A 19,295-nucleotide genomic window follows, 5' to 3' on the forward strand; every position below is an offset into this window, starting at 1 on the left:
TTTAACTCACTCACTCACTCACTCAATAAAAGTAGTAAAATAGGTTTTGGTTTCTTATTTGTAAATTATCCTGGAGTCTCAGAGAATATTTCATATATTCTTTCGGTGAGCATATCGGCTACTTCCAGTATGCTTGTGCTCCATTCAACACAGGCACTGGTGATTCCATCCACACAGTTGCAAGCAGGAGCCAATGTCCTACACGCCCTGAACAACACTGACCTCGTGCTTTTCTCGTGGAAGACCCGTGATGATCCGGGGTAGAATAGGTCTTCAGCAACCCATGCTTGCCACAAAAGGCGACTATGCTTGTCGTAAGAGGCGACTAATGGGATCGGGTGGTCAGGTTCGCTGACTTGGTTGACACATGTCATCGGTTCCCAATTGCGCAGATCGATGCTCATGCTGTTGATCACTGAATTGTCTGATCCAGACGCGATTATTTACAGACCACCGCCATATAGCTGGAATATTGCTGACTATGGCGTAAAAAGTGTTGATAACATGATTTTACACAATTGCACAAGTAAAAAGTCGACTTCACCTGAAAATGTTGATTTTGATGAGATTTCTTACAAGGATTAAAAAGGCAACCAAAAACATCTTCCAGTTGAAATTGTGCAGCAAAGAGCATGCACTGTCTGGCTATCAAAATCCAGATTACTTTCGGAAACCGGCATTCGTTTTGAAGGAGTTTCAATGCCAAATCACTACGCCACGTCTTGAATCTGCGACACGGAACATCACCATTGAAAGAATACATGCTGGAGATTACCAATCTTCTGTTGCCAGGCGTCTGAATGTTAGTCTGAGCACGATATCACGGCTTGCGGCTCGTTACAACCAAACAGGTATAACAAATGACCGTCCTCGTACGGGCAGAGCTCGAGTCACCACTGCAGCCCAAGATCGGAACATCCGGGTACTACATTTGCGTGTTCGTACTGCCACGGGTGAGAGCACAGCAGCCAGGGTGCCTGAACTTCGGAAGATATCCGGTCAAACTGTACGGAACAGGTTGAGAGAGATTGGACTGAGAGCCAGGAGACCCGACGTCGGGGCCGTGCTACGTCGTCACCATCGCGTTCAACGGATCCGTTATCTAAAATTATCCACTTGGTTGTATAGACATTTCCTTCTTCTAAACCGATGTAAACATTCATGTACTAAAGTCTATTTGTGAACGAGTTATACATGTTTAAAAATACAACATTTTCGCAACAGATTTCTGGTCTATGCGTTTCTTTTTGGGATAGTATATTTTGCACCTTCAATAATTCTTATTCAACATCACCACAGCTTCAATTCCCCAAAATGAGTAGTTGATGTCACAATTGCTAACTCTGATGTATACTCAAGACAAGGGGCGGTGGAGTAGCCTAGTGGTTAAAGCGTTCGCTCGTCACGCCGAAAATCCGAGTTCTATTCCCCATATGGGTACAATATGTGAAGCCCATGTCTGGTGTCCCCGCCGTGATATTGCTGGAATATTGATAACAGCGGCGTAAAACCAAACTCACTCACTCTTAATTTATTCTATTTGCCTTTGTGCATATGCAACATAAGTGAACAAATATTCCTATTGGTGTCAAAGTACTCTTTCCAATCTCGTGAATGTGGTGTAGAAGACACAGGTGTCATTCGATTGTGTAATCCCACATTATCATTTCTTATCTCCATTTTGTGTGCAAAATATATAAAATGGCATGTATCCAGCTAGGGTCCATGCACGTATCAAAAGTACTGTAAGTCCTTGTGGTCCCTGGTATGATGAGCTACCTTCAGTTGCTGGCGATACTCAGCCCGTTTATATATTGTTGTATTGTCCCAATTTGAAATCTAATTTTAGAGAAAGATGCTAGTTTTAATTCTTGATACTGTGATATTCTAATTAGTTTTACTGTCCTTCGTTGACAGGTTTTAAAATATATATACTTATCATGAATTTATAACTAGTTTTGGTCACGATATGACTGAAATACTGTCGCTGTGACTATAAACTTTAACTCACTCACTCACTCATTCACTCACTATAAATGTGATACACATAAAGTGTGAAAAGTTATGGATGTCAACAACAACAACAACAACAAGTCCTTCATTGGGTGAGCTTTCATTTATTTCTTTTCGATCCAGTTGAATCTGTGCTTAATTGATAAACAAAACAAAACATCATTTCTAACTAGTTGAAATTATGAGCAGCAAACCACTGCATGTCTTGGAAATATATTCAGGTTACATTCCAAAATGACAAGGCATTCTACAATTCACACTCAAGATTACTTCATGGTATTTGCCAGCAACACGCAACCCTGACGTCTTTATCACAGCCTCTTTAGCATGTGATCATTTCACATATCTACACAGCTTATCGATTAATGTTAAAGATGCTGCACCACTGTGACATCACTTATTATCTCATGTATCACATGGCCATTACATCGATATATGTTAGGTCAATGGGTTGCGCCATTAAATGCACCGCGCATGTATCAGGGTAACTTGTTGGGGCAGGAGACGCAAGCTAGGCCACAATCTCCTGGATGAGCATCGGGACAAACATGGAGTCCACACCGCTTCTTGAAAACAAGGCTAAAGAAGAGAAGTCTAAGCTTAGAAATCTACTCAAGGCCAACATTGTGTTTCTTGTTTACCATCTGTCTATCAATGTCCATGATCCAGTGTTAACACAATACCTTTACCAGAGGTACTCCGAGGAGGTGTTCGACAACAGCACAAAGTCAGCCAGTACTGCTAATCAAACATCCAAGTGTTTACGTCAATGAGTCGGATCCAGGATACCTGTTACAGGAAAGGGTTCAGGATCTTACTTCCAACTGTCAAACAATACCTCACAGCCATCGGAAGCTCTGGGGCGGTAATTAGTTGTATGTTCTTGGGGGCGTATTCTGATTTTCTTGGTCGACGATTTCTCTTCATATTACCTTTAGTCGGCCAGGTTCTGAAGTATGTACTGATGACACTTGTTATTTACTGGAATCTGGATCTGAAATACCTGTACATTGGCGAGGTGTTTGAAGGTGTTTCGGGGATATAATGGTACGATTTTGGCTAGCTATGCCTACACGGCTGACAATACACCACCTAAGAACTCACGGACAATTGGCATCGCTTTGATAGATTTCACGACCTACCTAGCAGCCGCAGCTTCCCAAGTTATTACCGGATTCTTCATCAAAGACCTAGGTTACCTCTACCCGTCCATAACTACGACTTCGCTAATGCTTCTGTCACTAATCCTTGTCGTTGTTCTTCTCCCTGAAACTATCAACAAAGATAGAAGATCCCAGTACCCATCTCCGGGTGAAGGCAGTAAAAAATGTTTTGGATTCTACTTTTCAAAAGATTTTGGACAAACAAGAAGTCTTTTCTGGCTTTCGCTGACAGCGTATTTCATAACATATTTTAGTTTGAATGGTGTCTTCTTTTCTGGAATATCTTTTCCAGCTGAACCTGCCTTTCTGTTGGGGACCAGAGCTCATCGGCTATTTCAATATGGCGTTGGCCCTTTCCAGACAAATGCTTGGGATTCCAGTTATCAAACTATTCCATCTGTGCACCTCAGACCCAGAGATATGTATCATAACATCTGTCATACTGGCCGGATCCTACGTCCTAAATGGTGTGGCCAAGACTGATCTGATGCTTTTCATGTGTAAGTCACCATTGCAGTAACGAACGCGAATAATCTTCACTGTGATAACTTTAAGTTAGCCCAAAGCACAGTCATGATCTTCCTGTGTAAGTCATGCTACATCTTCAGAAGACATTACATATTAACACCGTTGAGTTTTGCTGTTGTGTAAAGTGGATTGTTTGTTGCAGCTGTTTTGCCAAATGGTATTGCAGCTCCTTTGTTGCCAGCACTGCGGGCTATCATGTCACGGATGGCCCCTCACAAAATGCAGGGTGAGTATGCAGGTACATTTTGATGGACTTGTCAGGCTTGCAAACAGAATGAAAACATGGATCCTCGTAGACAGATATGAATGGATATTGACACCCTTTGCAATCAAATGCATATGCCATAGATTTTACAGATAAACAATCAGACGAATTGCATGTGGTGATAATTGAGAGAACATTCCATACATAATTTTCATAATTTTAGAAACCATATTAGAAATGATCTTAATTATACCCTCAACCTGTGCTTATGGGCCATGATTAAATAGGACTTGATAACGTCTCTATGGTGATCCTATCTCAGTGGTGGCACTCTTTACAACGACAACCACATGATTTCCAACATGCAAAGGAGAGCCACAAATTCTTCCTTTTGTGCTGGTATGAGAAGCATAACTAGACAAACCTTTCGTCTCTGAAATGAACATATTTTACAGAAAAACGTTCATAAATAATAATCATAAAATATAAGGAAAGGAACACTGTTCCAGCAACATAACGTTCTGACACCAGAAATGGGCTTCACACATTGTTCCCATGTGGGAAATTGAACCCGGTTCTTAAGCGGGACGAGCGAACGATTCAACCACTAGACTACCCCACCGCCCCTTCTCTGAAATGAATATATTTTACAGAAAGACGGTTCATACATAATAATCATAAAATATAAGAGAAAGGAGCCCTGAGGCTTTCTCCATTATCAGAAACTATGGTAATCCAGACTAGCCATATATTCTCGACTTGCATGGGTTTCCTTGTATATATTTGTTTCAAGGTCTGTATGACAGACTAAGGTATAACCATCAATTTATTTACACACAGCAGACCTTCTACTGATTTAAAAGGAAATCAGGTAAACTGATTCTATTTTGGATCCTTACTTAAGAAATCTACAGATCATTAGACTATAACACATGCATTACAATGATGAAATCATGTGTTTCTGAAAACGCTATCAAATAGTGATTGTAACATGTAAACGATAGGGTGAGTATATCTTCCTCCAATAGTGAACATTAATTTCAGGATCACTTTTGCGGGTATCGGACTTGTGAACATCATCTCATCAGGTACAGGGGGTAACAGTTTTCAACGAGATATATAATGCCACTGTGAAGATGCTCCGTGGTTTTGCCTTCTTCGCCAGTGCAGGATGTCAACTGTTGTGTGCAGTTATCATGATGTGAGTAAAGTTTATTTGGTTCTAAATGTCCACAGAAAATGGTAAGGACCACCTTCATCTCGTATACAGAGTCAGTGTTTGTACCCACTTAGATGCTTGCAAGAAGTAACAGTTAGAGGTCACATCGTGCAAATGGAAAATATTGAGATATTTACCACAAACATATTCCCTGTGTTGCAGAGTATTCTTGTATACCTCCCGCCGCGGGATTGTAACTGATATCTCCACTGTTGCCATCAACGACAACGACTAAACGCCAAGCCCCATCATCTACCAACACAAGTGTGTCACCGACACGACCATGTGGTATCCGTTGTTGATGTTGTCGTCAAGGAACTAGGATGACACTGAGTTATTACTCTTAAAATGAACCTGTCAATACAGGGACCTTATTAGTTCATAACCTAATTCTCAGGAACGTTTTGTATATTTGGAATTAAAGCTTTAATGCATCATGAGATTTCTTTGGGGAGGGTGATCAGTGCTTTCGGGAGTATCAGTATCAAACTAATTGTAGTTTGGCTATAGAGTGTGTCTGGTGTGGGTCGGAGAGGCTTGTAAAACTTGAAACAGCAAAATTACCTTTTGATATAGAAAACACATGGACTGTATTTACCATAACAGCCATGAAAATAAAAGAGAGACTCATCAAAACCAACTCCAAATTGTCAATAGCATGAGGGATTACAATGGCTTCAGTAAAGGAAGGCATAAGTAATCGGCTTGATACTTTACCTTTCAGAAACGGGGTGGGAAAAACTTCATTCATTATTTTTTGGAAAATAGATGACTGCTCTTTGTTCATGTCGGAATTTTGGGTACAAAGTATCACTAACACTAAGCATAATCAGCATGACAGGCACAGCTTTGGAATTGAAACTGTAAATCGAAAATACTTTCTTGCAACAAAACGGCCAAGATTTTTAAGCTGTCCGCCTGGCATTTCGTATCTCATTTCACTATTCTTATTTTAATCATGCATTAAATGTGATCTTGTTAAATTTTTTGAAAATGTTATTCAAATCCTTTGGCCAATAGGCCAAAGTTATGTACCTAAATTACAGTTGCTGGTTCCTTATTTCAAGACGTTAGCAAACACCGTTGGGGCATGTTTAATGGCAATACATTGATGTGAACCGATATGATAGCTAATATTTTACAACACGAGAAGTGTTTAGGGAATTAATGATTTTCACCTACGTCACCGACTTGCTACAGCAGCGGACACTGCAGGACAGGTGCCTGGTCTTCGAATAATTTCCGACCAACCATCAGAAATCGTCTGAGAGAAGTCGGACTTCGAGCATATCGACCAAAAGTTACGACCTGTCCTGACACGACGACAGGTGACACGACGACTCGTGTAACAGGTGCCCTAGCCTTCCAAATAGCCTGATCTGAACCCGATCGAGCATCGTCTATGGACGAACTTGATCGACATGTCAGGAAACGTCACCATCGTCCTCAGACACTTGCAGAACTTATCAACGCGTTGCAGGAGGAATGGCAAAGAAGTCCCCAAGGAAAAATCCGACGACTTGTGCAATCCCTTCCAAGCAGTGACGGTTGTAAGGGGTGGTGCCACCAGTACTGACCTGAACGCTCCCTTGTGTTCACCCATGTGCAGTGAGCAAACTGAATTAATGCTGACAATGACAACAATACATATGTTCACCTCTTTGTAGAATTTCATTCATCTATGTTCAAGCTTAATCGACTTAAATACGGTTAATACATTTCCTAATTTTTAGCCTATGCGTTTCTTTTTAAGAATGTGGATAAAGAAGTGAGTTAGTTAATGATTATGGTTTTACGCGCCGCTTTTAGCAATATTCCAGCAATATCACGGCAGGAGGACACCAGAAATGGGCTTCACACATTCTACCCATGTGGGGAATCGAACCCGGTCCTCGGCGTGACGAGCGAACGCTTTAACACCGGCACCATTCACCGCCCCTGTAGATAAAGAAAGATGTACAAAGGAAAAATAACGTTCTATTTTATATCTGTTTATGTTAACAGCGTCCTATCTAAAAAATGCATTTAACAAAGCACTGAATAATTACAAAAACATGACACATGTCAACAAGGAATGCAACAGTTTATGCCTCGTGGGTATGCATGCATCGCTACATTAATCATTTCATCATGGGCATGACCATATGTCTACATGTTGTATGTATGTATCTGAGAGTACAAATTCGTCTGAAATTCAAATACATCTCAGAGAGTATATTTCCAGTAGTCCAGAACAATCAGTATTTAGTTTTTAGGTCATGAAGTACTTTGCGGACTCATTATGTCAGCAACTTATATTCAATTTGATTAATTAAGGAGGCATGCAGGTATTCAGTGTTATATGCCAGCTTGATATATGCTGGTTGAAGCAGCATATTTATAAAAATCACTGCAAGTTATGTAAGATCAAACATTGCACAATAAACAGTTACCCTTACCCGTGAAGATCCTAACCCGATAGAATTAATCTTCAGTAACCCATGCTTTTAAGAGGCGACTAACGGGATCGGGCGATCAGGCGCGCTGACTTAGTTGACCAAGTCATCGTATCCCAATTGCGAAGTCGATGCTCATGATGCTGATCACTGGAGTGTCTGGTCCAGATGCGATTATTCACAGACCGCCGCCATTTAGCTGAAATATTGCTGAGTGCGGCGTTAAACAACAAACCAACCCACAGTTACACCATTAATCTGCGATTGCAACGATATCAAAATCTTATGCTGTTCATGAATGACTATCAAATAGTGATGATATCAGGGATTGTTCAAGGAAAGTAGAGAACCGCATAAGACATCACTTTGGTCACCGAGTGTCTAAATTAGAGGTTTTCTCCCATTGCTACCATGCAACTTTTTGAAAACAATATTAACGCCTTAGATGGTGTAACCTGGATCAAAGAAACGTTTGAGCAAGTGCAACAAGTTCACAGTGCGTGGCATGCCGGCAAGAGCCCCTAAGAAGGTCTGAAAACATAGTTACAAAGATGTTGCTGCTAAAGCATGGCTTCACTCAGGCAAGAGAGTCAGGGGAAAGGTTGACTTTGCAAGTCTTCACACAGATTTTCATGAATATGTATACAGAGATCTTAGAATGTTCAGAAGAATAAATGAGTGGTACATGATTGGCTGTTTGGCCATTAGTGAGCAATATCAGATCATCCATATACCAGAAACCCAATTTCAGAATTGGGTGAATGCACAAAAGCCATTTGGAAAGTGATAGGTGTAGCATGTTTGCAGCACACCAAGTCAGCCATCTAACCCACTCAGCCGACATGATTTTTAAAAACGGAAGTCGGACAACTGGCAGTTTAGTTGCCTGACTCTGAAAGTGTGGGTTCTGAATCAACCCAAAATGAACTAGAATCTATACTTTTACTGAAAAAGTGTAATCCCAAATATATAGCATATGTCCCTTGTTTTGTGTTTGCCAGTCAGATCAGGATCCGATTCTGATTCCTATGTAAATGCATACGGTCAGCTTTTGCTTGCAGGATCACTGTTTGCCGGAGTTGGGCTTATGAACATCCTCCTCAGCAGGGTTAGGAGTAACAGCTTTCAACGTATGATGCAACTGTAAAGATATTCCGTGGTTTCGCCTTCCTCGTCTGTGCTGCTTGTCATTTGTTGGCGATGGTTATCATAGTGTGAGTATATGAATGGTCATTAGTAAATATTCAGGAAAAATGTGCAGGATTTATTATTTGCCGTTTGTTATTACTGAGTCGTTCAATGTCAGTACCCACATTACATAGTGTTAACGAATTACCTTTAAAAGGTGTCCAGTCACGTCGAACATCTGATGTCATCTGTGTGGTATATCTGTTCTACGTAGTTTTAGTATTTTTACTAGTTTTAGACTTCACTGAATAACAAATACGATCACATGTGTATCGACGTTTTACAGCTGAAATATGCCTGTTTTTCTCTCATCCAGTGAAGCAAACACTTGTCACAAACTCATATATATTTTCTTTCTTGCAAGGTGTTTGTATGTTTGTCACAACCGCACCATCGTACATGCTGCGTCTATTTACGGCTCGGACGGAAAGGAGCATGTGTAAGTTGCCTATGGGAACCAGACAATCGTCAAGTTGTTGTTGTCATGATATCCACATATCATATAACTTACCAATGACACATTATCAGCCGGTTCACTTTTCCAGGACGATTGTGTCACCATGGTACACGAAAACCATGATATAGTGTCAACCTTCTTATTGAAGAAACGTTCCTGTCCTAACTAGCACAAGCAATAAACAGTCACTGAGTGGTCTGTTCTTATTTACACACCAAGATATCAGTTTCATTGCATGCTACATTGTATTTCTGTCACAGCGGCAGTAACAACCTTCGCCTCAAGCGTTTTAACATATCACATTTCCTGACCATTTTCAAATTATGAAAGTATGCATTACAAATCATAAGATATATGTTTTGTGTCTGCATAGTGATTCTATGTATATTATACAATGGGTATAATGAATACGTGCGATAGAATAGTTAAACAGTTCAAGTCTATAATCATAGTAGCACCAGTTTTGATACCTGCAATCGAGTACAGATGTCCCCAAACATATTTGGGTTATCATAGTCTGGAGTCACGTGACTAATGTTATCACAAGTGTTAAGTCGGTAAGTGTGGCAATTTACTCCTGGGGACGGATGGGCTACCCTTTGATCGTTAAGCAGAAGACACGGGTTCGATTCCCCACATGGGTACAATGTGTGAAGCCCATTTCCGTTGTACCCCTACCTTGATACTGCTGGAATATTGCTAAAACCGGCGTCAAACTAAAGTAACACAGTCACTAATTTAAATGAAGTTATCGAGACGTCAAGGCTGATTACATCACGGAGAACATCTGTAATCTACTAAGTTGCTTATGAAACACTTCCTATCATTGTCATTATGTACCAACAATACTCAATAAAAGTAGCATGGTCCCTAGTATGGTGATCTACCTTCAGTTGTTGGCGATCTATAGCCCATTTTTACATTTTTGTCCTAAAATTAAAAAAGTTGTTAAACAATCTATCTTTAAGATATTGACACAGTTCACTATTTGTTACGAGGGAGGAGGGCAGAGAAAGGGACAGCCAGGTGTTCGAGAACGGATGGAGACGGCACAGCACAGGTTAATGAATAAATAACTTTGTCTGTGAACGCGCTTCTCGAACACCTGGCTGTCCCTTTCTCTGCACTCCTCCCTCGTAACAAATACTGAACTGTGTCAATATTTTAATGATAGTTTGTTAAACAACTTCATTATTTTTAGGACAAAAATTCTGCAAAAACCTCACAGAGTTGGTATGATGTTTTGATTATGATCAGCGTTTCATTGAGTATGTTATGTTTATTAGTTTTCGAGTTAGATTGCAATTCATCGGTCCGCTTTTCAGCCAAACGGACTATAGTAGAAAGTAGTAAAATCGCTTTTGGTTTCTTATGGGTAAATGATTCAGAGTCTCCGAGAATATTTCATATATACTTTCGGTGAGGTGATCTACACACTACCTTTGAATATCTCACACTCTAGAGCATATCGGCTACTTCAGTATGCTTGTGCTCCATTCCATACAGTTACTGGTGACTGATTTGTTTCAAGGTTTGTGTGACAGATTATTCTTGTACATACATTTAAGGATGTGTGAGCAGGTATATTCTTTACTATTTGTTGTACCCGTAAAGATCCGGGTTACAACACATGCTTGTCGTAAGAGGCGACTAACGGGATCGGGTGGTCAGGCTCGCTGACTTGGTTGACACATGTCATCGTATCCCAATTGCATAGATCGATGCTCATGCTGTTGATCACTGGATTGTCTGGTCCAGACTCGATTATTTACAGACCGCCGCCATATAGCTGGAATATTGCTGAGTGCGGCGTAAAACTAAACTCACTCACTCACTAATGTAAGGTAAGCAAGTGTGTCACTGAACATGATGAGATTACACCTCCACAGTCAGTAAGGGAAGCTTAGTGGTTAAAGCGTTCGCTAGTCACTCCGACGATACATGATACAGTGTGGGAAGCCCATATCTGGTGTCTGAGGCTGTGATATTTCTGAAATATCATATAACGGCGCAAAACCATATTCATCCCTTGTTTGATTGGCATTCTAGAAGTTAGAATATTGGAATATTGCTGAGTGTGGAGTTAAACTCAACTCACACATATACTACTTGTTGTCCGATGTCTTTTACTGTCCTTGGTTTATTCAGTGACATCGCAGTTTATGCGAACTATCATGCCGGCAGTGGCCCCTGTTTAAACAGTGCGAGTGTAAAGATAATGATGGTCAAGGTCAAGTATTCACTGGGCAGATAAAGCACTGACATGAGTCATATGATGCTGCAGACTTCCTCTGTGTATAATCAATGTCATTATCTGGTGTCATTATCTCATAGTAGCTTGAATGTCCAGCATGCAATTCAAGCAATATAAAAAGGCAGTATCTCCAGGTATAAATTATTATCATTCATTTATTTTCGATCCAGCTGAATCTGTTCCTAGTTGATAAACAAAGCAAAACATAATTTCTAGCTAATTATGAGCAGCAAACCACAATTATACTGAATATCTTAGAAATATATTCAGGTTATAAACCAAAATTACAAGGCATTATACAATTAATACTCAAGATAAGATTTGTTCATTGCATATGCCAGCAACACGTTACTCTTACGTGTTTATCATGTACACTGTATCAGTATATCACATGACCATCATATCATATATGTTACGTCAATCAGGATTGCGCCATTAAATGCACTGCGCATGTATCAGGGCAGTTTTCTGGGATAAGGTGACGCAAAGTAGGCCACAGTCTCCTGGCTGAACACGAGACAAACATGGAGTCCACACCGCCTCTTGAAAACAAGGCTAAAGAAGAGAAGTCTAAGCTAGGAAATCTAATCAAGGTCAACATTGTGTTTCTTGTTTACCAGCTGTCTGTCAATGTCCATGATCCAGTGTTAACACAATACCTTTACCAGAGGTACTCGGACGAGGTGTTCGGCAACAGCACAAAGTCAGCCAGTACTGCTAATCAAACGTCCAAGTGTTACGTCAATGAGTCGGATCCAGGATACCTGTTACAGGAAAGGGTTCAGGTTCTTACTTCCAACTGTCAGACAATACTCACAGCTATCGGAAACTCTACAGCGTTAATTAGCTGTATGTTCTTGGGGGCGTATTCTGATTTTCTTGGTCGACGATTTCTCTTCATATTACCTTTAGTCGGCCAGATTCTGAAGAATGTATTGACGATATTTGTTATTTACTGGATTCTGGATCTGAAATACCTGTACGTTAGCGAGGTGATTGAAGGTGTTTCGGGAGGATATAATGGTGTGATTCTGGCTACCTATGCCTACACGGCTGACAACACACCACCTAAGAACTCACGGACAGTTGGCATCGCTGTGCTAGATTTTACCACCTACCTAGCAGCCGCAGTTTCCGAAGTTATTACTGGATACTTCATCAAATACCTAGGTTACCTCTACCCGTCCATAACTACGACTTCGCTAATGCTTCTGTCACTAATTCTTGTCGTTGTTCTTCTTCCTGAAACTATCAACAAAGACAGAAGATCCCAGTACCCATCTCCGGTGAAGGCGGTGAAAAATGTTTTTGGATTCTACTTTTCAAAAGATTTTGGACAAACAAGAAGTCTTTTCTGGCTTTCGCTGACAGCGTATTTCATAACATATTTTAGTTTGAGTGGTGTCTTTTTTCTGGAGTATCTTTTCCAGCTGAACCTGCCATTCTGTTGGGGACCAGAGCTCATCGGCTATTTCAATATGGCGTTGGCCCTTTCCAGACAAATTCTTGGGATTCCAGTCATCAAACTACTTCATTTATGCACCTCAGACGCAGGACTATGTATCATAACATCTGTCATACTGGCCGTATCCTACGTCCTAAATGGTGTGGCCAACACTGACGTCATGCTCTTCCTGTGTAAGTTATTCTACATCTTCAGAAGACTTGTTTATATAAATACTGTTTAGTCTTTGCGGTTGAGTAAAGTGGATTGTTTTGTTGCAGGTGTTTTGCCCAGTGGTATTGCAGCTCCTTTGTTGCCAGCACTGCGGGCTATCATGTCACGGATGGCCCCTCCTGAAATGCAGGGTGAGTATGCAGGTATATTTTGATGGAATGAGTGAGTGAGTGAGTGAGTTAATGTTTAACGTCACATCGGCAATATTTCAGCCATATTGTGATGACAAAAAGTTATGTACTAAGAATAGACATATGTATACTTATTTAAAAACCTGCCAGCGAAGGACAGTATAACGACTAGAATGTCACAAATCGATTAAAATTAGTTTGAGTTCAGTGTAAAATGTTAAATCATTTCAAAACAACACAATATAAAATCGGGCTATAGATCGCCAACAACTGAAGGTAGATCACCATACTAGGGACCATGGGGACTTACAGTACAATTGCTTCCTGCATGGGACCTAGCTGGATTTACACCATCCCCTCAGCCGCTGGTGATGGAAGGGAAACTTAGCCATAAATATAAAATAACAAATAGTCTACGTTTAACATTTTGATGGACATGTCAGGCCTGCAAACAGAATGAAAACATGGATGATCGTAGATAGATATGGATGGACATTGACACGAATGCAATCAGAGATATAACAATAGAGGGTCCCATGATATCAATATTCAAATAGATATTACAGATTTAAACAATCGGGCGAAATGCCTATGATAATAATTAAGAGAACGTTGTAATCAAATTTACATACATAACGCAATTTTCACAATTATTAGAAACCTTTATTTACGATCTTAATTATATCCTCAACTCATGGCCATGATGAAATAGACTTGATAACGTGTCCATGGTGATGTGAGCTTTCCTATCTCAGTGGTGACACGCTTTACAACGCCAACCACATGCTTTCCAAAATGCAAAGGAGAGCCACACGTTCATCTTTTGTACAAAGCTGGTATGAGAGGCATAAGTAAACTAACAATTTAGTCTTTGAGAAGCATAACTAGACTAACATTTTATTCTCTGAAATGAGTGAGTGAGTTTGGTTTTAAGCCGCTTTTAGCAATATTTCAGCAACATAACGTTCTGACACCAGAAATGGACTTCACACATTGTACACATGTGGGGAATCGAACCCGGGTGTTTGGCGTGGCGAGCGAACGCTTTAACCACTAAGCTACCCCACAACCCCGACGGTAACATGTAAACGATAAGGTGAGCTTATCTTCCTCTAATAGTGAACATTCATTTCAGGATCACTGTTTGCCGGTATCGGACTTGTGAACATCATCTCATCGGGTACTGGGATGATAATTTTCAACGAGATGTATAATGCCACTGTGAAGATGCTCCGTGGATTTGTCTTCTTCGCCGGTGCGGGATGCCAACTGTTGTGTGCAGTTATCATAGTGTGAGTACAGGTCTTGTTGCGAGTATTGAACATTCAGGACGTCCATAGATAACCCGACTAATTGATAGTCTCCCTATCTATTTCAGTATCTTTGTATGTTTACATTTCATGGATAGGATTGTATTGTATACGAAAGACTAAAACTGCTAGTTTTGCAGCATACATATTTTCTCATTGATTAGTTTCTCATTGCTTCGATTATTTCAAATTTCTTTCAACAACCTGAAAATCTGTGTATTTTCTCGCTGCTTCTAATATTTTCTCGATGTTCTTAAATGTTTTAGTATTTTCTCGTTATTTCGTTCATTTTTGCGAGATTTTCAGTATTTACGTTACTTGAAATGACAAGAAAATATTCAAAACTTGAAGTAACCAGAAATAGATAGAAGTAACGAGAAATTCCGCTGAAACAACAATAGTGGCAGCATTAGGCTTGTGTAGTATGTTTATTTGGTATATTTCCACACAAAAAATGGTAAGGACCATCTTCATCTCGCATACAGTGTCAGTGTATGTACCAGCTGAGATGTTTGCAAGAGGTTACTGTTAGATGTCACATCGTGCAAATGAAAAAAAATGAGATATTAAGTAAATACATATTTATGTATTGCAGAGTGTTCTTGTGTATCTCCCGCCGCAGGAGTGTAACTGATACCTCCACTTTTGGCCTCAATGACTGAACGCCAGGCCTCATCATCTACCAACACAAGTCTGTCACCGACACGACCATGTGGCTGTCACGCGACTCGCGTGCCGGGGGGTGTTATGCAACACGGCCGTAAGTGCCTGCACAATTGTATATTCAGCTAATCTAGTTGAGCCGTCCGTCCCCTGTTGTTACTTTTCGCTTGTTATGCATTGTACCCTCTTGTAGAGGAGTTTACTAGCTTTTTGTATATGTTACTCCCGTCACTGTTTCTGATTTTATAAGGGAGATATAAGCGTTTATACCGCTCCCACCTTTATGTATACCCCTTATTTTATCAGGGTTTTTGTTAACTACAAAATTGTACAAACTATTGTCTCAATATCCACCTATATCTGATTGTAGTAGAGTTGTGTGACTGTGGTGTAAATATTGCCTTTTTGCAACTTGTACTTGTACTCTCCCAACTTGGAGGATAAATAAAGAATATATATAATATATATATATATATATATATACCCTCGCGTCAGGTATGTCCTCTGCGACGTCCGCGCGGTCTCGTTATAGCTGGACGTGGCCAGTTATCCGACACACCTTGGGAAAGTTAGACTGCTTTGTGCATGTCGGCCTACTACCAGTTGTCAATTGCCGCATCGTGGGGACCGAACATGGGAGCTCAAGACTGGCTTTGGTGATGGTATATCTTGTTCTCGTCTGTTTGTCCTTTTGATCACTTTGGGTGTTAAATGTTTATTGGACCGATACTCTCCCTGTAAGTGGCGGTAGTTACGGTGGAGAAATCAATAACACGGAAGGCCTCTGACAGGGAATTAAGGGCAACAATGGAGTGTGTTAATTGAATCACAACACCTAGCTGATTGCAATTAGACAAGGGGCAATTAAGCAAGCTGGATACAGGTGTATTAATTTCATTAGCCCGCACAAAGCTAGACTGAACGCTGGGTTGTTGTTTTTGGCAGCACGGGCCAAGTCGGGCTGAACTGAGACTAACACTTTTGATTGAGGCTATGTTGTGAATGGAGAGAGAGAGAAAATGGCTTCACTTTAACGAACCAGTTGTCTTTACAAGTGGCATTTGATAACATTACAAAGTGATATTTAGGTAGATATAATACTAATCAATGGATTTAAACACAAATAATGATACATGTGTGGGGTTTAGCCCGGGCCAAGGCGGACCGAACGCTTGTGATACAGTGTCTTTGTTGAGAATATATAGAAAAGAGAGCTTCACTTTCAGCAACGTTTTCACTTCAAATACTACACTTTGAGACTCTGTGAAGTGATATGTAGGTAGATATAATACTAATCTATGGATATAAACACATTTCAAGATACATGTGTGAGGTTTAAGTTGTTTTTGACAGCACGGGCCAAGTCGGGCCGAACAGAGACTAACACTTTTATTGAGGCTATGTTGTGAATGGAGAGAGAAAAGGGCTTCACTTAAACGAACCAGTTATCTTTACATGTGGCATTTTGTAACATCACACATTGATATTTAGGTAGATATAATTCTAATCTATGGATTTAAACACAAATCAGAATACATGTGTGGGGTTTAGCCCGGGCCAAGGCGGACCGAACGCTTGTGATACAGTGTCTTTGTTGAGAATATATAGAAAAGAGAGCTTCACTTTCAACAACGTTTTCGCTTCAAATACTACGCTTTGAGACTCTGTGAAGTGATATGTAGGTAGATATAATACTAATCTATGGATATAAACACATTTCAAGATACATGTGTGAGGTTTAAGTTGTTTTTGACAGCACGGGCCAAGTCGGGCCGAACAGAGACTAAACACTTTTGATTGAGGATTTTGTTTTCCGAGGACTTTTTTTCCTAAAATCGTTGGGAATGGAGAGAGAAAAGGGCTTCAATTTTACTTTACTTTATGAAGTGGTATTTAGGTAGATATGATACCATTTTGTGTTTCATGTGTATTAGTAAATATAAGCATATGCATACGCGCTGGCTATTTGATTTGGGCTGGTATTGTTTACAATGAAAACACTTAAGAATTTTTTGTGTGTGAATGCATACCTTGTTTGATCCTTTATAACATATTACAAAAGGTTGTGATGTAAAAGATTTCTTTTAATATACATAACCATGTCATATTTGCCCATTGACACTCGCCAATATCCACTTCTCTTTAACATAAACATCCTGTGCTGATTCAGCATGAGACAATAAAGGTTAATTAGGGAACCCCAATATCTTAATTAAGGAAAGAAAAGCAGTCAAAACACTGTCACTTCCTGCCCAGGACCCCAGGATGTCACACGCCAAGAGAAGTAAGCAACCTTCCCACATAGACATATCAAGGAAAACACATAACAACAAGACGGTGTCTTTTCTATGGGAATCTCGGTATGTAGTCATTGTTGTTGTGTGTTTTTTCATCGTTAACCATACATTTCAATCAAACTATGCATTTGTGAAGGCAGGAAGTGTATCTACCCAAATGTGCAGATTTCGTTTTAATATTCTGCAATCCATTCTTAGTATTACCCGGTGGCCGGGCCCGGCCCGACTTTTCTTGGCCCGACTTTTAGGCCATCCTCTTATTATCCCCCACTCATTAGGTGTCACCAGTCAATATATGGTCTGATCCCTGAGCTAGTCTATTAAGGCGAGTTTACTTAGCTAGTTAGCTTGTTTCTAGCGGCTCTGTTGTTGTGATTGAGGTGCAAGCTCATTCATGCTTGAGCAGGTACTTAGCTTTAATAAATGGTTGTATCCAACAATCGGGTTGTGTATTTGCTTACTATTCTGGATCATTTTCCGTCCAGTCTCCCTGGACGGTAGTTGGCGCCGTGACAGTGGCGTCCGTTGTTGATGTTGTCGTCAAGGAACGAGGATGATACTGAGTTATTACTCTTGAAATGAACATAACTGCCAGGAAACGTTTTATATATTTATCATCAAAGCTTTAATCCATTATGAGATTTGTAGGGAAGGATGATCGGTGCTTTCGGGAGTATCAGTTTTAATTGTAGTTTGGCTATAGAGTGTGTCTAGTGTGGATCGGAGATGCTTGTAAAACTTGAAACAGGCAAAAATGATAATTTTGACATAGGTAACACAGAGACTCTATCTATCATAACTCTAGGAAAATGAGAAAGAGAATCATCCAAACCAACTCAATGTCAATAGCATGAGGATTACAATGGCTTCTGGAAAGGCATGAGCAGTCTGCTTGAACAGAGATACTTTCACTTTCACAAACATGGTGGCAATAAATCAACAAATTTTGAAGACAAAACTATGACGTCATGCTCTTCCTGTGTATTACCTATTCTGTTAGGAATATCTCACGTGTGCGAAATGTGTAACTCCACCGGATGACACACACAAGTGATTTCAGGCTAGGGGCGATGGGGTAGCCTAGTGGTTAAAGCGATCGCTCGTCACGTCGAAACCCATTTTTGGTGTCCTCCGCCGGGCTATTGCTAGAATATTGCTAAAAGCGGCGTAAAACCATACTCACTCACTCATTTCAGGACATTGAGCCATCCGATATTAACCAACATATACAACAGAAAAGGAGAATAAAACAAGATCCTGATTCACGGGGATGCTGAAAGAACGTGCATTTGAATCAGGATGCCGGTGTTGCAGCATGTGTAAGTGTAATGGTCGACGGGGTGGCTGGAGAGGTATGTACTACGACAATGTGGGTATGTGATCACTCTCTTCCAGTCACGGCAACACAACAGTTTTATCTAGTAAATGATTACACAAGTCATTAAAAGTTACCAACAGCAAAATTTATTATATACAATAGCAAACTTCTAACAGTAAAGACAATATGCAATCACGTCGCCCAAAGCGTTACTCTACAAGTTATAAGGTACAGTACAATTATATATAGTTACAACAGTAGAAAGATTTTACATGCGCTTCATTGAGTAGAGTGCCTCCGGCAAGCCGGGTGTAAACTTACAGGTTATTCATGGTTTTCTTCCCTACAATGGAGATGCAACCATCCAACTCTCAGTGATTCGTCTCTCTCTTTCAACCGTTAATCGAAGAAATTTCTCATCTCCGTTATTTCTATT

The 19,295-nt window shown here is 40.3% G+C and overlaps 1 protein-coding gene and 1 long non-coding RNA gene across 2 annotated transcripts; both read left to right on the forward strand.

Annotated features, from left to right (window-relative positions):
- The first annotated feature begins 5,023 nt into the window (after positions 1 to 5,023).
- On the forward strand, positions 5,024 to 5,563 carry LOC124283183. Its single transcript, XR_006900311.1, has 2 exons — positions 5,024 to 5,110; positions 5,291 to 5,563. It is a non-coding gene; the product is annotated as an uncharacterized LOC124283183 (long non-coding RNA).
- A 6,377-nt stretch (positions 5,564 to 11,940) lies between these two features.
- LOC124283182 (proton-coupled folate transporter-like) lies at positions 11,941 to 15,337 on the forward strand. Its single transcript, XM_046719214.1, has 4 exons — positions 11,941 to 13,100; positions 13,188 to 13,271; positions 14,407 to 14,563; positions 15,177 to 15,337. Exons 1-4 carry the CDS (start codon positions 11,987 to 11,989, stop codon positions 15,241 to 15,243), a joined length of 1,422 nt encoding a protein of 473 aa, XP_046575170.1. The 5' UTR covers positions 11,941 to 11,986; the 3' UTR covers positions 15,244 to 15,337.
- Positions 15,338 to 19,295: the final 3,958 nt, after the last annotated feature.

The sequence above is a fragment of the Haliotis rubra genome, unplaced genomic scaffold (assembly GCF_003918875.1).
Source record: "Haliotis rubra isolate DU_JTF1 unplaced genomic scaffold, ASM391887v1 Scf310, whole genome shotgun sequence".
NCBI lineage: Eukaryota > Metazoa > Mollusca > Gastropoda > Lepetellida > Haliotidae > Haliotis > Haliotis rubra.